The 24384-nt window shown below is 38.9% G+C and overlaps 1 protein-coding gene across 5 annotated transcripts in view; it reads right to left on the bottom strand.

Annotated features, from left to right (window-relative positions):
• The window catches only part of LOC147701905 (uncharacterized), a 232412-nt gene that overhangs the window by 170758 nt on the left and 37270 nt on the right, over positions 1–24384 (bottom strand). For all 5 annotated transcript variants that reach the window (XM_086930533.1, XM_086930535.1, XM_086930536.1 and 2 more), the window contains exon 3: positions 3882–3995. In XM_086930533.1, coding sequence (XP_086786659.1) covers positions 3882–3995 — 114 coding nt within the window. The remainder of the gene's footprint in view (positions 1–3881; positions 3996–24384) is intronic.

The following is a 24384-nucleotide window of genomic DNA, read 5'->3' as shown; positions in this document are numbered from 1 at the left end:
TGAGAATAAATAGTTTAAAACAATGGTCTCTCTCCCGCAATCTACCTCAAACAACATATTACACATGGAGCTGGGCTTACCCTACATTATGGATATAGTCAGACTGACCGGCTCCTTTTGTGGGTTTCAATTTGGCGAGGTGACACAGTGCCTTTAACCCAAAATATAATAAGAGACTAAGATTAGAAAATGACAAAATGGATCCCCTCAAACTTGAGTTATTTGACATTCAAATGTTAATACTGTTTAAAAGAAATATACTGATCCATCTCTAGTACCACATGAAATTGAGGATGTTTATCATTCCTTGGTTAAAGAATTATATCTTTCTTTACAACGACAAAAAGTTCCTGTGCGGTTAAGAAACCAACACTATAACAATTTGGACAATGTGGATGTTCATCTAAAGGAGTTCCAGATTATGCAGATTTTAAACCATATATAAATCAAAGATAGTATTTAAACATTTGACTTAACAGACAATTTGTGCATCTGAAGAATTAAGAACCAAGGTCAGTTGCTGTGGGTTTATATGACGCGACTTTGTGGTAAACTTGTATACATAGGCATTTTAACACCAAGAAGTCAGTTCCAAGATTATTGATGAAACTTGGATTATTTGCATGTCTAATTCACATAGGAAATTTTACTGTTTTATTCTATAGCCAAAACCCATCTCCTTTACAAACATCAAAATGAAAGTCATGCCCAGACAAGTGGATTACCTCATTAAGACAGCTAAAGGTTCCAATGTTAAGGCAACATTCAAAGAAGGGTCCTCAGTGGTGGGTTTATCTTCCGCTCCCTTTGTTCAATACTACACCTGACGAAATTTACATTCCAGAAGTATGGGAGGGTGCCGTCTGTGTTGTAATTTTTCAAAGGGGTACCTCAAAAACTTAGATGCTTTGTCTCTCCCAATAAATTGTTTTCCAAGATAATTCTTGATGAACGGCACAGTGGACAGAAGCTAACAAAATACTATTGGTTATGCAAATGTATTTGGTAATGGTGCATGGTAGGATGATCCTGTGCCCATTAGCTAAGCAGGATTTAATTTGTGGCAGTGGATTCTTTTTATAAACCCTTTGTTTTGACTGAACAAGAACCTTTTATAGACAAAACTATCCTTTCCACAAAACCTTCACTTACATTTGTGAACATATCCTCAATGCAAAATTAAACAACTCTGCCTAGAATGTCAGTAAGGCAAGGCTGTATGTTAGCCTAAATGACTATTTGATTATTTGAAAACCAGGAAAACTAAAATTGTGTTACTAAAGTGCTAAACAGTGAACATGGCAATTTTGTTCCTCGCTGATGCTAACAATTGAATTACAATTGAATTACAAAAGTGATAACAACTCTATGACAAATAGATGAAATTGCCTATTCCAGTACATAAACACTTAATTTCTAAATTCACCTAATACTTACTACAATTATCCTACATACTGATCAAAAGGAACCAGATTGCATAACAATGGAAGAATCTGGTCTAATGGTTATAACAGCAGCAACTAACCTATTCATGTTCAGTGATCTGAAAAGCTCTCTCACAGTAACAAGGAAACAAACAACAGTGATGGGAGGAAAACAATAGTTTAGGAATATATAATCACGTCATGGTAGTACCACCAAATGAAACATAGTGTGGAATGCATGGAGTGCAAAGAAAAGACCAAGAGGTGGGGCTAATAGGCCATTTTGGCAGGTTCACTATATGTTAGATTACTCCTCTCAGCATAGCTGAACCAGCAGAGGTGTGCTGCCGATAGGCTAACGATTCAGATGTCTTCCACTTAAAGCTTCTCCACAGCAGCAAATCCAATTCACTAGATATTGAGAGAAATGTGTCTGACTTTGTTGAGTCAGTCCTCTTCTGCTGCAACCTACACATTTGCCTCGCTGAAGGATTTGAACCTCCTAACAAGTGATCAAGGCTAAATGTAGAAATTTTGACTGAGAGAAGGCAGCAAAAGTACCCAGTTGGTGAAGGACCTTCTATGGGAGTGAAATTCAATTTCTCGTGTTCTGAATTTTCCCACTAAATACCAACAGCTTCACTGGGACTGCATCCAATGGCTTGTCAAACCCTCCTCAGTTACAGCTTTGCTGAGGATTTTGCATTTCCATTTTTGAGACCAATAAAGTCAGGTGGAGAACATGCTAGTTAGTACACATGACAGTTTGGCCGGCCCAAGATGGTCAGCCAAACAGCCATACGCACTTAAGTGGACCAACCACTCCTTCCTCTGCTGCCTGAGACCACAGCCCAGTATTACCCCGCCCCATAAAACTGCCTCAGTACAGAAAAATAAATAATAACATTCTGTTATTATCGTTTTAATTTTATATGCACTTCTCAAAGAGCAGTGTGGTAGCGCTTCTCCACCTCAACGGAAGAGCCGTCTCTGTTCAGAGGTGCAAAACGTGGTTGGCTATTTTAGCCTTTAATCAGAAAAAAGTTGATACAACTTACCCAACTTGGGAGGGCACTGTTTGCTATTTATGGTGCTAGGAACTTGCAAGACTGTAGCAGCACTTGAGCTCTGGCAGCAAGTTATTAATAATGTACAAACAAAAACAAGCTTTTGGTCTCATATTTGAAGAGGTATGCAAAACTCAAATGGGTTCTTGTTCATTTGCAGAGCATGGAAAACATTGTATACTAGCCCGATTGAAGAATGAAAATAATCAAATTACCACAGTCGTACCTGGGAGGTAAACGACTGTGGAGAAAAAACATACTGGCATCAGGATTTACATAAAAAACCTTATTGAAAAGTGGCTCTAAATGCGGAATTTGTAGAAGGGCAGAATGATTTTCAATTGTCTGCAACGAGTCGCAACAGAAACATGATCTGTATATTTTTTACATGTACTTCCTGGTCTAGTGAAATTGCTTCAGTACAGCACAGCTTAAAGTTTAGAAAAAAAACACACTATGAAGCGGCTAGCGCTGGCCACATTATAGAGCTTTTCTTTTCCTTGTGGAATAAGCAACAGGAACAACAAGAGTGTGGGAGGGGAAAAGGCAACTCTGTTAACAGGTGAATGGGGTGGGATGGAAGTTGTCAACTGTATAATTTATTCCGCACCATATCAGACATACGTTTGTGCTCAAAGGAAAGATAAGAACGCTAAGCCAGGGTCCGAATGGTCACCGATTGCCGACGATCAGGAAAGCGTCAATATCAGAGCTTAAGAGCACCACTGACAACAGCAACTGATTACCTATTCTGGTGCATTTAAGCTCCTTACAGACCCGCTGACCATTGGAGGAGAGTAAAGTCTGTAACTAAAACAAGCAAGGGAGAAGGAGGGGCTGGAAGGACGGTAGCAACAACACAGGATAGAGGGTCCCGGGAGCCAAGAGTCAACAAGCAACAAAGAAAAAACGAAAAAATGAGAAGCAACAAAAAAGTACCTCTATCTGGGCGAAAGAAGCGAAAGGACCCCAATAAAGCACTTAATCAGTACTTGGTCCATGCTCCATGGAACAGAGAACCCACATAGAGGAAATGAAGTCTGCACCCATGTCTGCATGCGTTGACCAATGAGCAGCAAGAACATAAAGTGATAATGAAGCAAACCAATGGTAAGTAATGGCTGGGCTAAAAGGCCCTTTTTAAATAACAAAAAATGAAAGATTGCCACCAACAATAATGCATGGGCGCTATCTGAAAGGCGAGACCTAAAAAGGGAAAGTGCACACAATTCTGTATGATGAACCAGGTGTGGCTCAGAAAATTCTAGTAACAGGAAAAAACAATATGCTTAAATATTCTCTCATCATTGTGTTTCATGTTCAGAAAGTAATACAGCATTTATGTAATATATATTGGACACTATACTATATAGCAAGTACAGAAGCATACCACTGGATGAGCCATTGAGTACACCTCTGTATCCCGTACTAGGAACTTGGCTGGAGTGTGGGAGCATAAAAGTCTTCATCGCCTCACCCTCAGACTGGGAATGCTGTAAAGAAGCTGGATATGGAAAAAGGTGAGAAAATCAAAACCATTTTGTTGTCAACCCTGTAGCCACTGAAGAAAAGAGCAAAAATTAACTGGGCTTATAAACATTTGAGAGATATCAGTACAATGATGAAAATAGTAACAACTTTAAACAACATTATAAAATTATGAGTCAAATTTGGCATAAGCACATCTGTTGTTTCCACGAAAATGGTTGCAATTTAAGAAATAACATGAAGAAAAGAAAAAAGAAAAAAAGACATGTGGGTTGATGTTTTCTATTCATTCCATCAGATATTTTGAATTAAAATAAATTCACTTTTTTTTTTTTACAAATTCTATCTTTCTTTTTAGGTGTTGCCTTGCAGCGCGCAAGCGCTGCTTTGCAGACCTTTTGGAATCGTTCCAGGCTTTTCTTCAAACTCGTGTTTGGAGTTTACTTTGCTGGAGCGAGCAGCGGCGCCATCTGTTAGAAATTATCGCGCCTTGCTGCTCGCTCCCGCAAGGTAAAGGCTGTCCATGGACTTCTTCCGGCCGCGCTCCACTTAAATTCCTTTCAGGGGTATCCTGTTACTAATGATTTTACCGCTTTCATTGCTTGTTTCCCTGGCAGTGCCCTGGCAGTGACCTGTCCGTGTTTCTGCTGTGGGCCACGAGGCTGCAACCTGACTCCTGAGAAGCCAAGCGCGGTGACCTCATTAATTAACTAATTGAAGGGGGTGGGGAGTAGACTTAACAAGGAGGTGAGGCCACATAATCCAGCTCAAAGATTTTTGGGCCGCCTGACAAATGACAGGTTTACATTTGGGTTTTTCCTCTCACATAGCACAGAGGCCATTTTGAGTCAATTTCTGTAAGGACCTCTTGATGCGTCTGACAGACGTGGCCTTGATATACCTTTTCCACAGCTAACTTAAATATAGGATTTTGGTTAAAATGTCATTACAATTTTCTGCTAAACAGCGCAGCTAGATATAAGGTGCTAACCGGAGAGAATTCAACCTTTTGCTGGTGGTAAATATGCAGCTGTCATTCTTTCTAAGCTTTCTGGTATTTGTAGGCCCTTAGTGCTAGCGAGATAAGAGAAACTACAAGGCCCTTCTTGCTTAGTGTTGTTGGCAGATAAACATGATTGGTTTAAAGTTGCTCTCGTGCAAGGGGTGCAGCCGAAGGCAAAATAACATTTGTAGTAAATCAGGCAAAAGTGAGCAATATGGCATATTATGAGAGTGATATAATTACGCTGCTTAGCCTATAAAAACTGTGAGAAATTAAAGAAACCAGATTAATAATCCGAGCTATCCGGCTTTTCAGCATCAGCTAAGGTCGTCGCTATGAACTTCAGCACTTACGATAATGCAGCTATAAAGGCAAAAATAAAACTACCAGTATCAGAGTGCAACGTGTTGTGACCTATATCTTCATGACTGGCCTTACATGTGATCCTAGCTTATAATGCTATCAAAGGTCCTTTGATTCTCTCAAGTGTGCACGCTATGCACGGAGGTGAGCAGGTATGGTTGACCTGGGGGCACTTAGTTAAGTTCAAAGCATTTTAGGCAGCTCTTTGTATATGGTGCATTCTTCCATTTATTCTGAGAAAATGTAAATAGTGGGCAGTTCTAATTGACAATTTGCATACCCACATCTTCCTACTGCTTGATTTGGGGGAAGTGGGCGGCTTGTTAAAGTCTTACTGAGAAGCTGTATAGATGTAAAAATCATAAGGAAACCATCATGAACTCTTTATACTGTTGCTTAATTTATTTAACTATATCCTTGAGAGAGTTTGAAAACAATAGGTTGCCACTTTGGTGTGGTGGAGTCCGTAAATAAAACAATTTCAATGTCTTTGTACGAGGAGGGGTTTCACCCCTGTGCTTTGATTACTATATGTCACAGTGACGATGCATCTTGAGGTCTAATGCAGTTTCCTACCTGGAAAGCGTGTGCTGTGCCGGAGATATGTGCCTAACAGGCCCGAGGCGCTGTGGTGTGTAGACGATGTTGTTATTGTAAACATTATTAGTGCTATCCAAGTAATTATATTCCTGAGATCGTTCGTGTGCCAAACGGGTGACAGCTTGACTGTCGTGCTTTCAACCCATGGTAAGTGTTACCACTGAGGATGTAGCTTAACGGCCGACTTTGAAGCTGGGGAACCAAGTTCGAGTCTGGGGGAGGCTTGGACGTCCTGTGATTCTTGGCAAATCACCTCATCTCCCCGTGTACGTCTGTAATGCAACTGATGCGCATGTAAAGCATTGTGAAACCTTCGGGTTGAGCTCATGCTATATAATCCTGCAACAAAAAAAAGCTCCATGGCACAGAGGTCATCTGGTTCCAGTCCTGGGCAAACTACTTAAAATCAATTCTAAACTGTTGCTCAGTGTATTTAGTTCAACTCCAGTTCATGAAGGATACAACTCCCAGAGTGTATTTAGTTGTTAAATGAAAGCGCAGGGCTGGAGTATGAGGTCCTGTAAATAATACTTTGTAACTTTTGGTTGGATGGTTTTAAGTTAAATATGACTGCTATTGGTCAAAAGCACAGATTTCAAGTTGGCCCAGGTGCGGTGTAACTCGTTTGCTCAGTCATGGGATTTTCCTTGTGCTTTTGCTATTAGCGGTCCTAAATTCATAATTGTAGCACTCCAAGCTGCAAGTCATAGAGTGATAGGAAAAACCTGTACAAAAGGGGGTGGTGATTGACGGAGCATCTGAATCAATCAAACACTCACACCCAGTCAAAAGATCTGGGTTTAATCCATCACCGTTCTTTAGCCCACTCTGCCACCCCAGTTCAGACATGGCTATATGCAAATCAGTCTGACCCTGTGCCTCATGGGAACAGTCCAGCCCGAACTGCCAAGCCATGTCTTCCCTGGACCGGAAACAAGCTTCCGAGGACCGGTTTCTGGCATTCCAGCCGTCTTCATCCCTGCTTGCTTGAATCCAGTGGCAAAGTGAGCAAGGGACTCACGTCTGAGCATACCCTGCCACTTACTTATGGCGGCCAAAAGCGGTACAAAAGGCGGTGGTGATGGACGGAGCATCTGAATCAATCAAACACTCACACCCAGTCAAAAGATCTGGGTTTAATCCATCACCGTTCTTTAGCCCAATCTGCCACCCCAGTTCAGACAGGGCTATATGCAAATCAGTCTGACCCTGTGCCTCATGGGAACAGTCCAACCTGAACTGCCAAGCCATGTCTTCACTGGACCGGAAACAAGCTTGGTGAACGGTGATGGATTAAACACAGATCTTTTGACTGGGTGTGAGCGTTTGATTTATTTCAGATGCTCCGTCCATCACCACCCCCTTTTGTACCGCGATTGGAAAAACCTGGCCTTGTAGATTACTTAGCTGACCTGACTGGTTGGGCAGTGGTCGGTTATAAATGAGTTTATGGCCGGAGTTGAAAAAGGTAGCACTAATGCACACATGATGGATCTTATAAGAGGCCAACGGTTGAATGGGCATGGGCACTCACTTCGCCTCTACCAAGCCAGAGAGGCCCTTTGCACATAATTTTTTTACAATAGCAATGAGGCCTCCAGCTTCCCCTTGTTAGGTGTGAGTTACTCATACACTTATGGGGATTTTTAACGTTGGGTTTCTGTAATTGTAATAATACGAAAGAAAAACTACAAATTCCAGAATGCTTTGTGGAGTAGGTAAATCAAAGGCTCAGAGAGCATCTAACGGGTCACTAGATAAACAGAGGTCATCTCACCAATGCCGTTCTTTTTTTTAGAAATGTTATAATAGTTTGTTTGGGGTTTGCATAAGTTAAAACCTTGTGTGTGCCTTTACTGGCATTCCAGAACGTACTTTTGTTTCATGTTGTCTGCTTTCCTTTGTGACCAGTTGTGACATCATAACATAGATGGCCCATTGAAACACTTTTTGATATATTTATATTGGAAATGTGTGAATCCTTTACAGTTGAACATATGGGCAGTGCTCGGAGTGCTACACCCGAGTCGCCCACATTCACCCTTCGACAAGTCATCATCAATCAGCCCATGGCTTCTAGGGTGATCCTGTGTTAACTGTAATGGGTCGAAGCATCTGCAAAGGCTTCATGCATCACTTCAGAAGACCATTATCAGCTCATTAATATTCATAATAGGCATGCTTTATTGCAATGGACACAGAGTCTTCTCCGTGTGTTACTTTAGTTTAAAGTTTTCGAATGCGCCAAGCAAGTCTATGAGCATATTAGCACTAGGCACTAAAATAAGCACAACAAGGGTAACCACGGCCTAAACAAATTGTCGAATGAAACGAATTTCCATTATTCCATATGTATTTCCATTATTGTCAGATGAAACGAGTTACGGTCGCCAAGGCCATATTGGAGAGGAAGAGGATTTATTTTTTGTGGTCTCTATAGTGGAATACCAAAACATACATAAGGAATGTAGGTCTTAAATCTTTGGTGCGGGGATTGTATTCTTCTTTTGTAGTTCGGACTGGACTGTTCCCATGGGGCACAGGGTCAGAGCTGATTTGCATATCGCCATTGTCTAACCCAGGGTGGTGTGGAGTGCAAAAGAACGATGGATTTGGGCCCAGATCTTTGGACTGGGGTGAGTGTGTGACATTGATCCACATTCGGTCCATCACCTGTTGTTTTTGCTTCTTCTTAATAGATACTCCACACACATTCTGGTATAAGAATTTTTTCACTTGCTTCCAGTGTAAAATAAAAATAAATGTAAAACTTTCACCTTGGTGCATAAGTCAAATCTGGGTTCAGCACTGAGTAATTAACAAGCACTGGCAAAGCCAATAAGTCTTGCTTTGGCCGCTAGCCTTTTGACTTTATTGATGCTTCTTTTGTCAGGATTTTTGCAAAAGCTTATTTTTGGGAAAGGTGCTGTGGCATTGTCAATCCAAAAAAGAAAAAAAGTTGGCTTAACATTTTTTTGGGTCTCAGCACAGAAAATAACTACTTGTGTGTACATGCACTCTTGTGAAATGAGATAATGCTGCCTCTCACCGAGACGTTAGCTAGTGGATGACACATTGCCCTGTGCTATAGTGGACGAAGGAGAAATGTGAATAAAACAATAATAGACCAAAGGCTAAGGAGGCCTGTCTGAAGTCTCCTGTCAGTATATTTTAAATATAAGTTTAGTAAAGTTAAAACTTCTTGACCAATAACAGATCTAACAAGCATTGGCATAGCCCATAGGTCTCACCTTTGGGACCTTATAACTTTTTAGTTATCCAGCACAAAATCCTTGGTGCAACAACATCAACTGTTGCATGGCTAAACACTTATAAGTTCCCAAAGGTGAGACCTATTGGCTATGCCAATGCTTGTTTTTTATTCTAATGGGAAATCGGTTGTGTCTTTGAGTTATGTTTTCTAAGATTTTACCAAAAGTAGAATATCAATCACTACAAATTATCCTAGATCTGTCCAAATGTATTTCTTGCCCAAAGTTCATAAAAACATAACAGATCCACCATTTAGAGGATCATTATTTTTTACGGCTGCTTACGTGAAATTCTTTCTAAATATATTGTTATTTTAAAAAAGCAACAATTACCTTTCTTACAAATAAACGGAACACCCATGAGTTCAGCAGCTACTCCATTGAATGCAAATTGGTTTGTGGCCAAATTCAAGACCAATTATATTACACATACTCAAATTACAACAGTGGTCTAATTTTGTACAAGCGGTTTATGATGATATTTTGTACTTATGGTAATATTCAAAACTGGATACCTGGATAGTGCACTTGATGATACAGTCCTGTACTGTGTAGTCCAACTATATGAGCTGACATTTGGTTCAAAAGCGAACCCTTACTTCCTGAAATAGGTAATGGCACTACTTTAAATATTGTAAAAATCTTAGTTAAAGGTTAGAAGTGGTTATTGATACACCCCCCCTTTTTTTTTTTTTTAATGTCCACAGATACAACGCTGATTTTGCTACACATAGCGCATCTTTAAATACACGGAGCAAATTCTCGATTTAAGGTACAGATAACATTACGCTCGTAGTTTGGTCATAGTTAACCACAATAAGGTTAACATCATGTGCAATTAGCTCCTGTAATTTGATCCCAGGTTCATGATAAAGAAACAATGTATCTCGAATTTAGAAAGCCATGCAACTGAGCTTAGAGTGAAATAAGCCATACAACTGTAAATCAGCAATATGTTCCTTACAAGTTGTTTATGAGAGCCCGACTGCCTGCTCTATTTATTAATTGGGGCATGTCACACATCAGTTGGTTCAGATTGAGAATTCTTTGATATATTGATCTGCACAATGAATTGATGCACCTCAAAATAAGTTTGATTTTGCTTTTTGTTATATTCACTGTGTTCTTATTGTCCATGCCAATATTGTTTTTTAACTGTTTAGTGGTTTTGTTAATGTGTATAGCGCAATAATGAATGTTTAAATCAGATCATAGTCAAATTGTTTTATTCTGTTTTCATTAGGGAGTTACAATTTTTAATATCTACTGTCCTGATGATGGTCTTGAAGAGTTGCCCATAAAGACCGAAACGTCGACTCTCAGCCTTATCCAAAAGGAAATTCTTCTACTCTTTATTTTGGATAGGCGGCTAACAGGCCTTACAGAGATCTTGATTTATTTTTCAGACATATATCCTGTATTCCTGTTTTGCATACTTTCTTTTGCATTGTAAATTTCCCTTTGTGACCTAATTTTGATAAAATTCACTTTTTTGCCTATACACATGTCTATTTGTTTTTGTCTCATTGTTAAGTATTGTCATGTTTAATCAGTTATAAGTGTTTGAATGTTTTTTTTAACTAACTGGAATTAATTTTGTTCAGGACAATTAAGTTACCTGTATTTGACTCAGTTTCATAGTTAAGTCAATTCAATCAAAGATAACAAACTCCTTTGGAGGCGACACTACCCATCCTACTTTATTTTTACCCAAGCCCCCGAAGGTTTACTGGGTTGCTCACTCTATTTACCACGACATTTGGTTTACAGCACACTATGAGCTCACATTTGGTTTACAGCACACTATGGTGCCCTGTGAGGAAGAGAAGAGTGCTTGGAGGGAGTGAGGTTTGGTGGGGATTCCCAGAGTAAATCCCCATAGCGAGGTGGGAAGATGAGCAACATGGACCGTAGCCCATATGCAGGTTAAAGTTGGGGACCCCGCATGACAGAGGGGGCCGCCATGAAGAGTGGATTACTGTCATGCCAATCGGGCCATAGCCCGTGTGTGGAGTAAAGTCAATGAACCCATATGCCTGAGGGTCTGTAGCTTGTGTGTGGAGTAAGTCAGTGACAGCATATGCTGGAATGGGGGCACCATAAAGAGCAAAGGACGTCACCTGGTTTCGCTGATGCCAATAGGGTAGGCTGTCATGGTGACCTGCGAGTGCCCAAGCCCCAACTGAAGCACTGGAACCCAAACGCTCGCCTCCCTACCTATGTGAGGGAACATAGGAACTTACTGCATTATCATGGGGAGCGCAGCGGATGAATAGCTGAGCTGCTGTCCCTACAAAGGCAATAGTGCTACTCATTGCTGGCAGCCACTGTAGACCTCCGAGAAGTCCAAGCTCCCAGGGATTCGGGGAACTTGTTCTGCTTTGTAGCATGGTGAACACTGCAACACTTTTGACTTTGAAAGAGTAGGAGTGAGACTCCTAAGACTAAGACCGCTAGCCGGGCCTAACATGAAGGTCGCCTATTGTGAATAGGGAATAACAATAAACCAATAGGAAGAGGGAAGTGGGACGCAGGGACCTGCTGAGCTAACACTGGAGCACTGACCACAGGAGGAATATTTGTAATATTTATGTATGCTGTATTTTACTTTGTGTTCACATATGAATGCTCCTTTTTTCATAAAACCAAGTATTTGATTGAACAATCATTCATTGGTGATATTGAAAGTATTTTAGGTTATGAGCCTATGTTCACCCCAGCATCTGCCTCCCCTCCGAGAAGCCTTGGACTGTTTAACCAACCCTACCATTGACAGGCAAGTACTGAAGGGGTACTTAGCCCAGTTTTATTTTTTTTTTACTTAAATTACTTGCAGTTACAAATAATAATTTGAATGTTAGTAAATAAAAAAAAAAAAATCTTTATTGTTTGATTACTTAAAATCTTGCAATTTGACATATACATCTACTATAATATAAAACCACTAAAAACTAGATAAAATGGATACAGCACCAACTTCTAAACCAGTTACAGTAAATATGACATCATTTTTTAAAATGGTTTCAAACTGTGCAAAAGTTTTCATTATTATAATCTAGTTTTGCTTTTACTCTCAATAAAAATTTTACAAAAGCAGAATTCATACTTATGTCATTAGAATGCAGACACTTTATCAAAGCTTGCCTACATGTCCTTATTCCTCGCATATTAAAACATGTTTTAAGTATAGTTTTTCTTTCAATCTGAAGTTCAGGACAGATACATAGAAAATGGACAATATTCACCTCGCCAGTTTTGCACAATCTGGATACTATATACCCCTCCATTTTCATCCAAGGGTGAAGATGACTAAGTCCAGGGAGTACACCAAATCTTTCTTTAATAAAAATGTGCTTATTTTTTAACGACCATGGTATTTCCAAATAGGCTTGAACCTGCTTTTTTGTAAACCCATTGATTATTGGCCATGCATGCTTTCTTTTTGCCAATATATCTTTATCTTGTGCGATCGACAGTTGATTTGTTGTTCTGTTAATTACCTTTTTGAATGATGTTGTGTTAATTACATTGTTCCAAATTGGCATTCATATTGTTATTTATTTCTTGCCATAATAATTGAGACAGCTGGTTATCATGGTAAATTTTTATCCTGTTTCATGTTTTAATAAATTGTCCCTTTCGTGAGTACAGCTGGTTATTTAGGCCGAACTCCAATCTTATTTGTGCAGGTGATGCATTATTTGGTAGATAAAAAAGGGATTTAAAAGTTTTTGACACTGCATTATTTATTGTTGCAGTATTTTTCCTGGTTAATGCCTCACTACCATATGTAAGAGTGGGGAGGAGTTTTGCCGCTATAACCTTTAAAAGGGGACGATAAGTGAGGTTTCCAAGTGATTTCTGCAGAATCATAAATGCTGCCGTCAAAGCATTTGCCTTCTTTTGTATGTCCAATTTTTGTGGGCAATAGTTTCCTTTTTCATCGAATAATACTCCCAAATACCTGTATACTTCAACTTGTTCTAGTTTGATATCTTCCATATACCACTTGTTTTAGTCTTACATTTTTAGTGATAACCATCATTTTAGTCTTGGTTTCATTTATCACCATTCCATTTTCTTTTGAGTATGTAATTATTCCATTTATTAGGCGTTGTAATCCCACTTTTGTTTGTCTTAAAAGGATGGCATCATCTGCGTATAGCAGATTAGAAATTTGTTTGCAGGCTAATTTTGGTGGATGTGTGTTTATTTCATCCAAGGACTCCGTTAAATCTGCTAGACATAAATTACAAAGTAAGGGGGCCAGTACACATCCCTGCTTAAGGCCTACTGTTGTTGGTATTTCATTTGTTAGTGTGTGGCCGTCCCCCATCCTCACTCTGACCCATGTTTTGCTGTACACAAGTTGAGTCAGTTTTAGCAATTGATCTGGAATATTTTTTGCTGTAGTTTTTTCCATAGGAGGGTTCTTTGGACACAATCAAAAGCAGATCTAAAATGTACAAAACATAAGTACAACAGCTGTTTCGTTCTAATTGATTTGTCAATTAAAAGTGATAAAGCTAGGATGTTTGTTGTTGTTCCGAGTCCCTTAACAGAGCCGGTCTGGTTCGGAGGTAATACCTTATTATCCATTGCCCATTCAGTAAGATTGGTAAGCAAGATCCTTGCAAACTATTTAGCATCTGTGTCTTGTAATGTTATGAACCTGTAATTTTCGGGGAGTGCCCAGTTTCCTTTTTTATACATAGGTGAAATTAACAACCCTCTCCATGATTCAGGTATCATGCCTGTCCGTACTATGTCTTCAAATACTTTTGCAAGGTATTCTGACCATTAATCCGGTTTTTCTTTGTAGAGGGCAAACAGAATTCCATTAGGTCCTGGTGCCCCATCTTTCTGTTTCCTAATTAATTTGGTTAATTGAGTTTTTGATATATCAATTTGACCATCGATATCATACTTTTGTATGTTTGTTCTGATCTTGGTCTCTTCCTTTATTATTCTTTTAGATCAGAATTTAGATGTTTTTCAAGGAATTTAACCCATTCTTGCTCCGATAATGTCGATGACACCACCAATTTGTTTGGTCGCACTAAGCCATTTATTGTTTTCAAAAATGCCCTTGAATTTGTTTGGTTGCTTGCATAAAATAATTTTGACCAAAAAACTTGCTTTGCTTGATTTCTTTCATCCCATATCAATTTCCTCAAATTTTCATCGAAGGTTTTTAGTTTAGTTGATAATTCGTCGACATGCTGGAAGTTTATAATTTGTCTTCTTAATTTGTTGCGGGTTCTTTTGAGTTTTTTTATTGTGTAAGGAAGATTAATATATGGTTTCCTTTTCTCTCCTTGTTTAGTTTGGTTCTTCTTAACTACAGGTATAGGGACCGGAGGATTAACTAATTTACGGGTAAAGTTTACCCATTGTTCAATTGGTGAAGCCAAAGTTGTATCATTAACGCAATCTTTAATGAGTTTCGGCACCAGTTCATTCATCTTCTCTTTGTTATGTACCGTCCAGATAAGTTTCCTGTAATTGATCGTTCCCGTCTGACCATGCATAGATAGGTACGTTTGGTATTTATTACTCATGAAGTTTGTAGTGATTATCTGTTGACTGTGGTCACTGTCTGGAACCTTCCTCAATTGATATAAGGTAATATTACTAAAGCTGTTAAGTGATGCAATCATATAGTCAATCCTTGTCTTTGCATTATGAGACTGGAAGGTATATGCTGGCGGTACGTCTGACGTAAATCTCCCATTTAAGATCCATAATACCATCGCGTCTATGTCCTTAACAAATTGTGTTCCAATTTTACTTTGTGGGCGATTTGTCTCCATTCCTAAGACCTGGTGAGGGATAGCCCATTGATGATCTTGAGACTGTGTGATGTCATCTCTAATAAATGGTACTAATAGGTTTAAATTAAAATCCCCGGTCAAAATAAAGTCTACTAATGGGTCAACCAACATTTTCTCCACAACAAATCTATTCAGGGTGGCACACATTTTTTCTCTAATACTTTGTGTTGGGTATATATATACATTAATCAGAATTAAGGTCTTTGGTTTATTGTGATTATTTGTTTTATTTTCCAAATTAACCGACTGATTATGTCTAATTGCTCGTGCTCTACTAGTAAGTCAATGGATATAAATGTTGCTAGCCCCCCGCTCGGACGGCCATATTTATGTGTTTTATCTGCAGGTTCAAAATAGCCTTTATATCCCTGTAGTATGATTGGATTGGTTTCCCAGGTTTCTTGCAGTCGAATAATTTGATATGTGTTAGAGATAGAATTCAAGAGGGCATTATTAACCTTACTTCCTATCCCATTTACGTTCCAGTTGCTCAGGACCCATAGTAAGTTGGGCCCGGGACATCAGAGTACAAGGATCGAACCCTCATGGTTAGACCCAGTAGCTCCTGCTTGCCCCATGGCCCTCTGAAAGGTGTTCTGACACTCACACTGGAGCAAGATCGGGGAGTGTTGTTCAATATTCTACTCCTCGCACTTTTACAAGGAAGGGGAACTTGGGGAACCTAATTTCAACCTGGCCATGGTAGTTGGGTGGAGGTGCATGAATAGCCACAGTTCACCTTCGGGCAATGCAAGGAGATTGTAAAAACCTTCCTTCTACCATTTCCTATACGAAACTCTAGATGTTTGTGAACATTGGTCAAGATTTCAAAAACATAAACCGCCACACCTCTGGGGCGAAGAGGGTTAGGCCTTGTTATGCCGCCGCTTTATTAAGGAAGGCAGAACCATTCTCAACAAAACTGCAATTTCTTTGAAAAATAATTTTTCTTTTACTTTTCTTAGCACCTCTCCATAGGTCTAAAACACTGGTACAAAAATAAAACAATAATAATCATAATAATTATTACTTGACTTTGGGCAAGGAGGGGTTGGGATGGGGGCTAAACAGCCTTCCATGCTTGGACATGGCAGTGGGGGCTAGGAAATAATCCCAACCAGCCCCAAGATAAGAAAGAGCGAACATCCCGCTCACAATTACATCTTATGGCCTTAACACCTCACCACTGATGTCATCAATCTTGGACGCTTTCACAAACTAAAAATACCTTCACACACAAAGACATAAGTACAACATCACTATTTTATTTATATGTTGAATCAGTTACTTAGTCACATCATTGTACAAACTCTTATACACTCATATAAAGGTATTCAGTCTCTCATTCACATCCCATTTCCACCTTTCACAAAGCATAGCATAGGGGGGGAATGGGTCAAAGTGGTAACGTGTGTTTTCAAATTCCTGTCTTTTGGATTTTGCAGTGAAGCAACTACTACAGCACTGAACTCCTCAGGAACTTTAGTTTTTCAGGGATAACTATTATACCTCTTTTTATTCTTCAACCATTTTCAGACTACTGGAATAGCAATTTCCAAAAGATCTGGCTCCAAATGTAAAGAACTTTTATGAGGGGATCAAGTACTTTGTTTATTGATTACTTAGAATAGGACTCGACTAATGTTGATCAAATGTACTTTTTCTCACCATTGGGCTTTCTGGAAGTTAATTATTGCTTATATGTATAGTCACAAAATATTTCTAGAGGAAAGAAATATATATTTCCCTTCAGATGGCAACAATATAAAAATGCAATCTGCAAGAGGATTTTGAACTTTACACATAGTTTTGGGCCTAACTGTTAAATCATAAAGCATTATCCTTGCAAATTGCACTACTATGTGATCTAAATGTTACACTGTACCACTTGTGTGTATCCAACATTTTCTCCTCACTTACTTTAATTTATTTGTTTGTGTGAGGCTGTAGATATCCCACTTCATTTAATGGTAAGCCATAGAGGCATTTAAAATTTCTGTCATCATGTGTTTCAGTGCGTTTGATTTCATTACAAGACGAGAGGCGTCCATTATGCATTATTCCTTTAATGACACTCCATGCAGCCACTTAAAAGTAATACATCATAAAGAAAACTGTTCCAGAACAGAACCTTCAAGGCATCCAACAGGCTCATGAACATACCAATCTGCCTCTTTTAAATGTGGCTCCACACAGATAAGTACCTTTGTTTTATTTCCTTGTTTGCCATCCTTACTGACGTTCAGTGTGGCTAAGTACCTTTGTTTTTGTAGTATGTTAGTTATTACTGTGTAAGTTATTATGGTATATCTCCTTAAGTGTTGGTTTACCATTAGTATGTATCAATTTAGAGTTATCCCTTTAATGTATCCTTTTGAATGTGTTTACATTCCACATTCTATGTTAAGTTTTAATGGAATGTACTGTGTCCCACTGACAGTCAGTTTCCCTTTGGCTGTGGATCTATACAGACGTGATCTTTTTCTTGGAATAAATCTACATTCTTATTCTACATTTGGATCTTTCTTTATATGAAATACTACAATAAATAGGCGACGATCGGGATACCTTGAATTACTTCCATTCTACAACTTCAAAAAAGGATTTAACCGGAATTTTGAGCAAATTGATTTTTTTTAACCAGCAGCATCGTCTCAAAAGAGGATCTACTCGTATTATAGAAATCCTTAAAGAATTTTTCTTCCGTCAAATGAACTGTAAGAAATTTCAATTACTTCACTCCTTCTTCCTACACTTTACTGGCATAGCGCACCAAGAGGTACATTATGTTTACCTTGGAACGGTCTCGTCGTTGCTGCCCACGCCATTCTGCTCGCGCTTCGGCGTTCTAATACTGTGGCGCATAGCAATGCTTCTGGAATACGCATTACCTTTGCTCTCTTGCCACGTCAAAGGTCAATCAACGTGACCCTACGTAACGTGTACGTGCCGCCATCTTGGAATTTCTTCAGTCGAGCACGTCTGGCTCAGATTCTTCTTCGAACTGTTTGGCATTTTTCTTCGCAAGTAAGTTATTTATTTCAGTATGGTAATTATTTTTCTTCACACGTTATCAATCGTTTTAACGTGGCACATGTTCAATCGTTTTCTGTTAAATTTGATACTTATACTTCATTTCTACCGGAACTATGAGCAATACAAATGACCCATCAACCTCTAACAGCACTTCCAGTTCTTCAAATTCTTCTTCTTCATGTATTAATATTAACATTAGTACACCTAAATAGTTTTTAGCTTCACCTGGTGATCCAGTTATTAAATGGACAGAGTGGAAAAACTATTTTTTAAATTACATTGCTACTTTAGAAGATAACGTTGGTACTTTGTCTGCTGATAGAAAAATGAGAATGTTGTTACACAGTCTTGGACCTGAAGGGTTAAGAGTTTATAACCAAATGCAAAAACCAGAAAGGTCAGGAGATCATGATATTTTTAAAGCAGCCATTTCTGATTTGACTGAGCATTATTCACCTACCGTCTGCATTGGCGTTACTAGACGTGCCTTCTTCAAACAGAAACAACTTCAAAACGAAAAACAGTAGAAGAATATGTTTCTCAACTAACAATTTTGGCTGCACATTGTGAATTTGGTGTATTACATGATGAACTGATTAGAGATCAGGTTGTTGTCTGTACAAGAAACAAAAGCATTCAAGATAGACTTTGGATTGAGGGGGAATCTAGTCATAAAGATGTCCTTACGTTGTTGAAGAAAGCTGAACTTTCTGATAGAAGTTCAAAAGCATTGTCTGATCAGTCAGAATCTACGTCCACTCCTACTGTTAATAAGATTTCTGACAATAAGAACAATGACTATTCCAAAAGAAAAATTAACAAGAAATCGCAATTCAACAAGAATTTTCTACAAAATCCTCCAATTACAAGTCATACAATAAGACAAGACCTAACCAGAGTTATTCATTTACCTTTGCATGTTACCGTTGTGGTGACAAAAGTCATAACGCAGGTTCTGAAAAATGTCCAGTAAGGTCCGCAAGGTGTTCCAATTGTGGAGTCGTAGGACACTACGCTAAAGTGTGTAACAAGAAGTCTAATCAACATCCTAAAGTGACCTGTGTAACTGATACTTATTCTTCAGACTAGGAATCTGATATGAGCAATTCTACACCCAATCCTACTGGGAACTTACAATGTAATATAGTTTTAATGGTAGGAAAAAATGAGAGAAGCAAACCTTTATGTATTGTGAAATTTGGTGGTATTCCTTTACAGGTTGCAGCAGACTCTGGGTCTCTATTTACCATTATTAACAAAGATGTTTGGGAAAGAGAATTGGTAAACGATTTGGGTCCTCATCTGGAACCTACTGACGTTCTTCCAGAAAGCTTTACTGGTAACACAATTGATATGTTAGGCTTTCGTCCATTGGTTTTTGAATTTAAAAATCCTACTGCTTTTTGTAAGTTGTACATTGCCATTGACGGTCCTTCTGTATTAGGTTGGAAGGATCAAAGATCTTTACACATCATTCTTGATCCCAACAGCCCTGAACAGGTTCTGGTCACTGGTGTGAGTGAAGACACTAGGAATTGGGTTCTTAAAGAATTTCCTAACGTGTTTTCAGGTAAGATTGGTAAATTCAAAGGTTTTTCTCACCACATAAAATTAAAAAGCAATGCTTTGCCTATAGTTCATAACGTAAGGAATACACCAATTATAGTTAGGGATGAAGTCAAAAGTGAGTTACTAAAGTTACAAGAAAATAGTATAATAGAACCCATCCAATCGGCTGAGTGGATTTCTCCATTGGTCGTTGCCAGACGAGCCAATGGAAAAATCCGCTTGTGTGTAGATTTAGGAAATCTTAATAACAACATAATCGTGGATCAATATCCTTTGCCTAGGATTGATGAAATGTTGTCATTAACTTGTGGAGCTAAATACTTTTCTATGCTTGATTATCTTCAGTGTACCACCAGATCACTTTACACCATTCTAGCCGTGATCTAACGGCATTTTGTACTCCTTTTGGTTGTTTTCGTTTTCGCCGTATGCCTTTTGGACTAGCCTCCGCGGCTGCGGTATTTCAATGACTTATGTCACAACTTTTTGGTGACATGTCTGGTGTCATCTTCTTCCAAGATGACATTCTTATCATGGGGAAAGATGCACTTCAACATGATTCTAGATTAAGGAAGGTTTTAAATGTTCTTAGTGACAAATGTCTCACTGCTAAAATTTCAAAGTGTAAGTTCTCAGAAGATAAAGTAGTGAACTTAGGTCACAAAATTGGTGAAAAGGGGATAAGACCTAAGACCAAACTTCTTAGAGCCATTTTGGACGCACCTTCTCCTAAATCCAAAGATGACTTAAGGTCGTTTTTAGGTTTGGCTGAATTTTATTCTAAATTTGTTTCAAATTTTTCAGAGAAAACTTATCCTATGAGAAATCTATTGAAAAACAAAGTTTCTTTCACTTGGTCTCAAGAATGTCAACAAGCTTTTGTAACTGTTAAAAAAGCTATCTGTTGTGCTGCCAACCTGCAGGGGTTTGATCCCAATGCTTCTACATTTGTCACTGCTGACGCTAGTTCTAAGGGTCTAAGAGCTGTTTTAACTCAGATTTCTGAGTGTAATCAGGAAGTTGTAGTTGCATTTGCGTCGAGATCGCTTACGCCTACTGAAGAAAAATATTCGAAAGGGAGACCCTTGCAGTAGTTTGGGTATTGGAACATTTCAGGAAATTTATTTGGGGGAAATCTTTTTGTGTGAGAACTGACCACAAACCTCTCACCAAATTAATCAGTGGAGAAGTGTGGCTCACTGGTTAGAGCAGGCAGACCCTGAAGCAGAGGTCAGACCCGGGACCAGGGTTCAATTCCCGACGCGGCAGGGTTCTTGAGCTCAAATGTCCACGGACTCGATAATTCTCGCTTCGGTGCCTGACCTAATCATGGGTTCACACTCTGCAACTCTGGGCATTAAGCTTGCTTAATCTCCACAACGGCCCCCCGCGGCGGGATGCCTGGCTTTCACCTTGGGGATTCCCGTTAGGGGCTATCTCACAGGGAAAAGCCAGGACGGGTTCCCAAGGCAAGCGCCGAGATGCCTCCGGGTAGTCGAGCGCTATATAAGAACATACAAAAAAAAAAAATCACTACATAGGGTTTTTACAAGGCCACTGCTAGAATTGCAAGACTTTCTATGCGTTTGCAAGATTATCTATTTGACATTCGTTATGTTCCTGGTGCCAAAAATGTTATTGCAGATTTTTTAAGCAAGTTTTCTTTACCAATTTTTGAATCTGACCGAAATTCTTGGAATTATTTTTCTGTTGCAAATGTTGTCTCTAGTAGCAACATTTTTGACAGCATTTCTCAGGATCAGTGGATTAAGACAGATTCTGATGATAAGATTTTAAATGAGGTTAAATCTAAAGTTAGAACTGGCTGGAGCGATTTTTGTAAAAAAAAATCTCAATGATGCTTTGAGAGGTTTTTGGGAAGTGAGAGACGAACTGTCCCTCTCTGACACATTTCTACTTAGAGGCGACAAAATAATTCCGCCTATGTATGTGAGAATTCAAATAATGCAATCATCCAACGAAGGCCATCCTGGCATTTCTCGAACTAAATCCAGTGTAAGGGACCAATATTGGTGGCCAGAAATGGAAAATGATATTGAGAAACTTGTTAGATAGTGTATAAATTGTGAAATTTCAGACAAATCTAAAAAAACTTTCAACCCACCTTTAGGCAATGTTAATACTCCAAATTTTCCTTGGGAAGAATTAGCTATGGATATTATGGGTCCTGTCAATTGGTTTGATGACAGTACAAAGTATGCTATTGTGATTGTTGATTTATTTTCAAAGTGGTATGAGATTAAAGTTGTCGTTAAAGCTAACACTTTTAATGGTATTGAATTTTTGGTGAACATTTTTATTCAGGAAGGATGTCCATCGTCCGTATTAACGGACAATGGTGTTCAGTTCAAATCCAAGGGAATGCAGTTGTTCTTTACTTCAAATGGAATTAAACATAAGCTAACTCCACTGTATCATCCATCTTGCAATGGTGTCATGGAGCGACTCAATAGAGTCATCAAAAACACTCTACAATTGTGTGTTAAATCTGGACTTCTGTGGAACAGTGAACTTAAAAAAATGTTATGGGCATATAGAGTGACTCCTCGTCCATCTTCTGGGGAATGTCCATTTTCTTTAATGAGATGTAGGATTCCTTTCTCTTAAACTAATCCTAGTTGGATGAAAAGAAATGATATGTTCTTTTATGATACTGATGAGATCAAATCTAAATTATCTTCGTCTCAATCTAAGAACAAAACTTATCATGATATTAAACATGGTTCCAAGCCTGTCAAATTGCAAGTTGGACATTGGGTCTGTGTCAAAAGTGCTAGGAAGGTTCCTAAAGGTCAAAGTAAATTGAGTACACCAAGGAAAGTTGTAAAGATCCATCAAAATTCAGTGACCTTGGACAATGGTGAAAAATGGCATTTAAGCCGTTTAGCATTAGCTCAACATAAATATGGACAAAAACTCAATGATAATGACTGTGTTCCTGTTATGAAATCTCGTGGTCATTTTTGGTGTTTAGACAATGATAAGAATGATACACTAATTCAAGATTCGTCTTCTAATCCTTTTGATTACAATCCCAGTGTAGGGGATGGATGTGTTGACAATGACCAAGAGGCTACTTCTTTTCAGAAGTCTTCTTTTGGCAGATCAGTAAAAAGACCTACGAAATACAAAGAATTTATTGTTTATAAGTAGTTTTTTTTTGTAATTTTTTTTTTTTAAACAAAGAGGGGAAGATATGTATTATGTTAGTTATTACTGTGTAAGTTATTATGGTATATCTTCTTAAGTGTTGGTTTGCCATTAGTATGTATCAATTTAGAGTTATCCCTTTAAGTTGTATGTATCCTTTTGAATGTGTTTACATTCCACATTCTATGTTAAGTTGTAATGGAATGTACTGTGTCCCACTGACAGTCAGTTTCCCTTTGGCTGTGGATCCATACAGACGTGCTCTTTTTCTTGGAATAAATCTACATTCTTATTCTACATTTGGATATTTCGTTATATGAAATACTACAGTTTTATATCCTTGTTTGCCATCCTGTTGTTGACTTTCTGTGTGGCTTTATTTACAATGTGGTGACACCCTCTGGCTTAATTTATACTCTGTCTTAGCTTGTTCTATGTGGATCTTTAGAGGGCTTTATTTGGCGCTTTCACATGCCCCTCCAGATTCATACAGCCCCGGTTCCTGAGCATATTTTTCCCTTGAAACATTCTTCCCAGGACATCCCTGCAAGGTTCAGGCCTTGTGGCTTGCTCAGTCCCATTGAGAAAGCTTAGCCTCTTCAAGCTGGTAGCCCCGCTTGGTTGGCAGGGGGATGCCTGCCTCCCACACACACTGGGAGTAAACTTGTCCCCGACGCGTTTCCTTGCCACAACAAGTCAGGGGAAGTGTGCACTTATTTTTAAGTAAAGCTTTTATCCAACGCGTCTCTTCTGCATGACGCATCGGGGAAATGGAATTAGAAGAAAGCACTGGGCAACAGCTACGGCTCGGGCGTACCAGCGCACCTCAGGCTTTATTTCTTTAATAGGGAACAGCTGATCAATGGAGAGACAATGTGACATCACACTATCAATTGCAGTGCCTCAGTGATCATCTGTCTTGCTCTTCCCTCAAATTCCACAATTTCTTCAGTACATTTTATCTTGTTCAGTTTTGGGCAACCTTGCCTCTTTTACTTAAGGCACTGACCCCCTATCTTTAGCTAATTTATCCCTGATAATTTTAGCTTTCTAAGGGAGACTTAGAATGTATCAGGGAGTTGCCTTCTAGATAGACTTTCTTAATTTTGATTGGTCAAAGCACAGTTTCTCCTTTTCGTTATAAAAGTTTAAAAATATATATATATTTTAGTTAAAAAATAATGTCAGATTAGGAGACTGATGCCCCTGAAGTCCCACAGACGCAATCTATTGAAATCCTGATAAAAAGACTAATACGGTGAAAGATGCACTCTTGCATACCTGGGACCCTAGAGCAAGTTTTGGGTAATAAGAGATGCCTGTATATAATGAAGAGGATGCTTATGGTTCTGCGCTATGACTGTGGTGTGAAGAGAGCCAAAAAGACAAAACATACGGAGCATTCTTCTTCCCTAAGTATCACAGGATGTCCAAGCACCTCGAAATACACAGGAGGTCTAAGCACATCAATGATATCAGGAGGTCCAAGCACCTCAGAAATAAGAGATGCCTGTATCTAATGAAGAGGATGCTTATGGTTCTGCGCTATGACTGTGG

This window comes from Lissotriton vulgaris, chromosome 7, assembly GCF_964263255.1.
Source record: "Lissotriton vulgaris chromosome 7, aLisVul1.2, whole genome shotgun sequence".
NCBI lineage: Eukaryota > Metazoa > Chordata > Amphibia > Caudata > Salamandridae > Lissotriton > Lissotriton vulgaris.
Note: the sequence above shows the minus strand (reverse complement) of the source record. Positions and strands in the feature narration are given on the sequence as shown.